This window comes from Poecilia reticulata, linkage group LG13 (genome assembly GCF_000633615.1).
Source record: "Poecilia reticulata strain Guanapo linkage group LG13, Guppy_female_1.0+MT, whole genome shotgun sequence".
Classification (NCBI taxonomy): Eukaryota; Metazoa; Chordata; class Actinopteri; order Cyprinodontiformes; family Poeciliidae; genus Poecilia; species Poecilia reticulata.
Genome location: NC_024343.1, coordinates 9,069,385 through 9,070,305, shown reverse-complemented (window position 1 = coordinate 9,070,305; position 921 = coordinate 9,069,385). Strand labels below are relative to the sequence as shown.

The 921-nt window shown below is 49.5% G+C and overlaps 1 protein-coding gene across 1 annotated transcript in view; it reads left to right on the top strand.

Annotated features, from left to right (window-relative positions):
• pou2af2 (POU class 2 homeobox associating factor 2) overlaps positions 1-889 on the top strand; it is a 6,285-nt gene extending 5,396 nt beyond the window's left edge. The window contains exon 3 of the mRNA XM_017308184.1: positions 202-889. Coding sequence (XP_017163673.1) covers positions 202-636 — 435 coding nt within the window. The 3' untranslated portion in view covers positions 637-889. The remainder of the gene's footprint in view (positions 1-201) is intronic.
• The last annotated feature ends 32 nt before the right edge of the window (positions 890-921 follow it).

Genomic DNA, 921 nt, shown 5'->3' with positions numbered 1-921 from the left:
CTCTTTTTAAAAGTGCTAAAATGTGTTTTGGGAAAACATACAATGTTCCGTAAAAGTAGACGCTGTGAAAAAAAAGTGATCACAAAATAGATGATGCCGTGACAGAAGACCTTTTGTGATGGCTGAAGATCAGGATGCTATCTGATGAGGAAATGAATAACTGAAACGTTCTTCCTCTTTGTTCATGTTTTCCTGCTTTAGCGTGACTCATGGGACCAGTCGGGACCTGAGCCAGTGTCCCAGGTGGAGGGCCTCTGTCCGGACAGCCTGGGTTCTGTCAGCGTCCCACCCTCCATAGCCAGCCCGGAGCCCTCTGGGAGCCCRTCCCACTACCGTTCCCCCAGCCGCGGCTCCTCCATGGGGCCTGTCTCCAGCAGCCAGCCGTACACCCTGCATTCACTGGAGGACGTCCACTACCACCCTTTGACTTCTGGCGGCACCTACTCTGTGCCCTCCTCCTTTCCCTGCCCCCCGTACATGAGCAGCCCCGTCAGCGACCTGGTGTCCAAGATGGTGTCAGAGGACATGGCGGAGGGTCACAGTAGCCTCCCAGCTGGCACCGAGGCCCACTCTTCATGGGCTAAGGAGGACGGGGTGAGCCCCTGGTCCCCCTATGAACTCCGGAGGGCCTACTGACCTGAGCGACCAACCAAGACTGAGAGGTCAGCATGTCCAAATGAATGAAATTTCACAGACTTTTCCCATGAAAAGCACTGACCTTGACATAAAATGTCAGAGACGTGTGTGTTGGTTTTTTTTGGACATTCATCATCATTGTTTTATTCAACAGCTAATATTTGTACTTTAATAGCAACAGAGTAGTAATTGGTTGACTAAGTTGGCCAAAACGATGTGGTAGGAGGATCACATTTACTTACTGCAAAGAAGAAAATAAAAGGGTTTTTATTATTATTATTATTA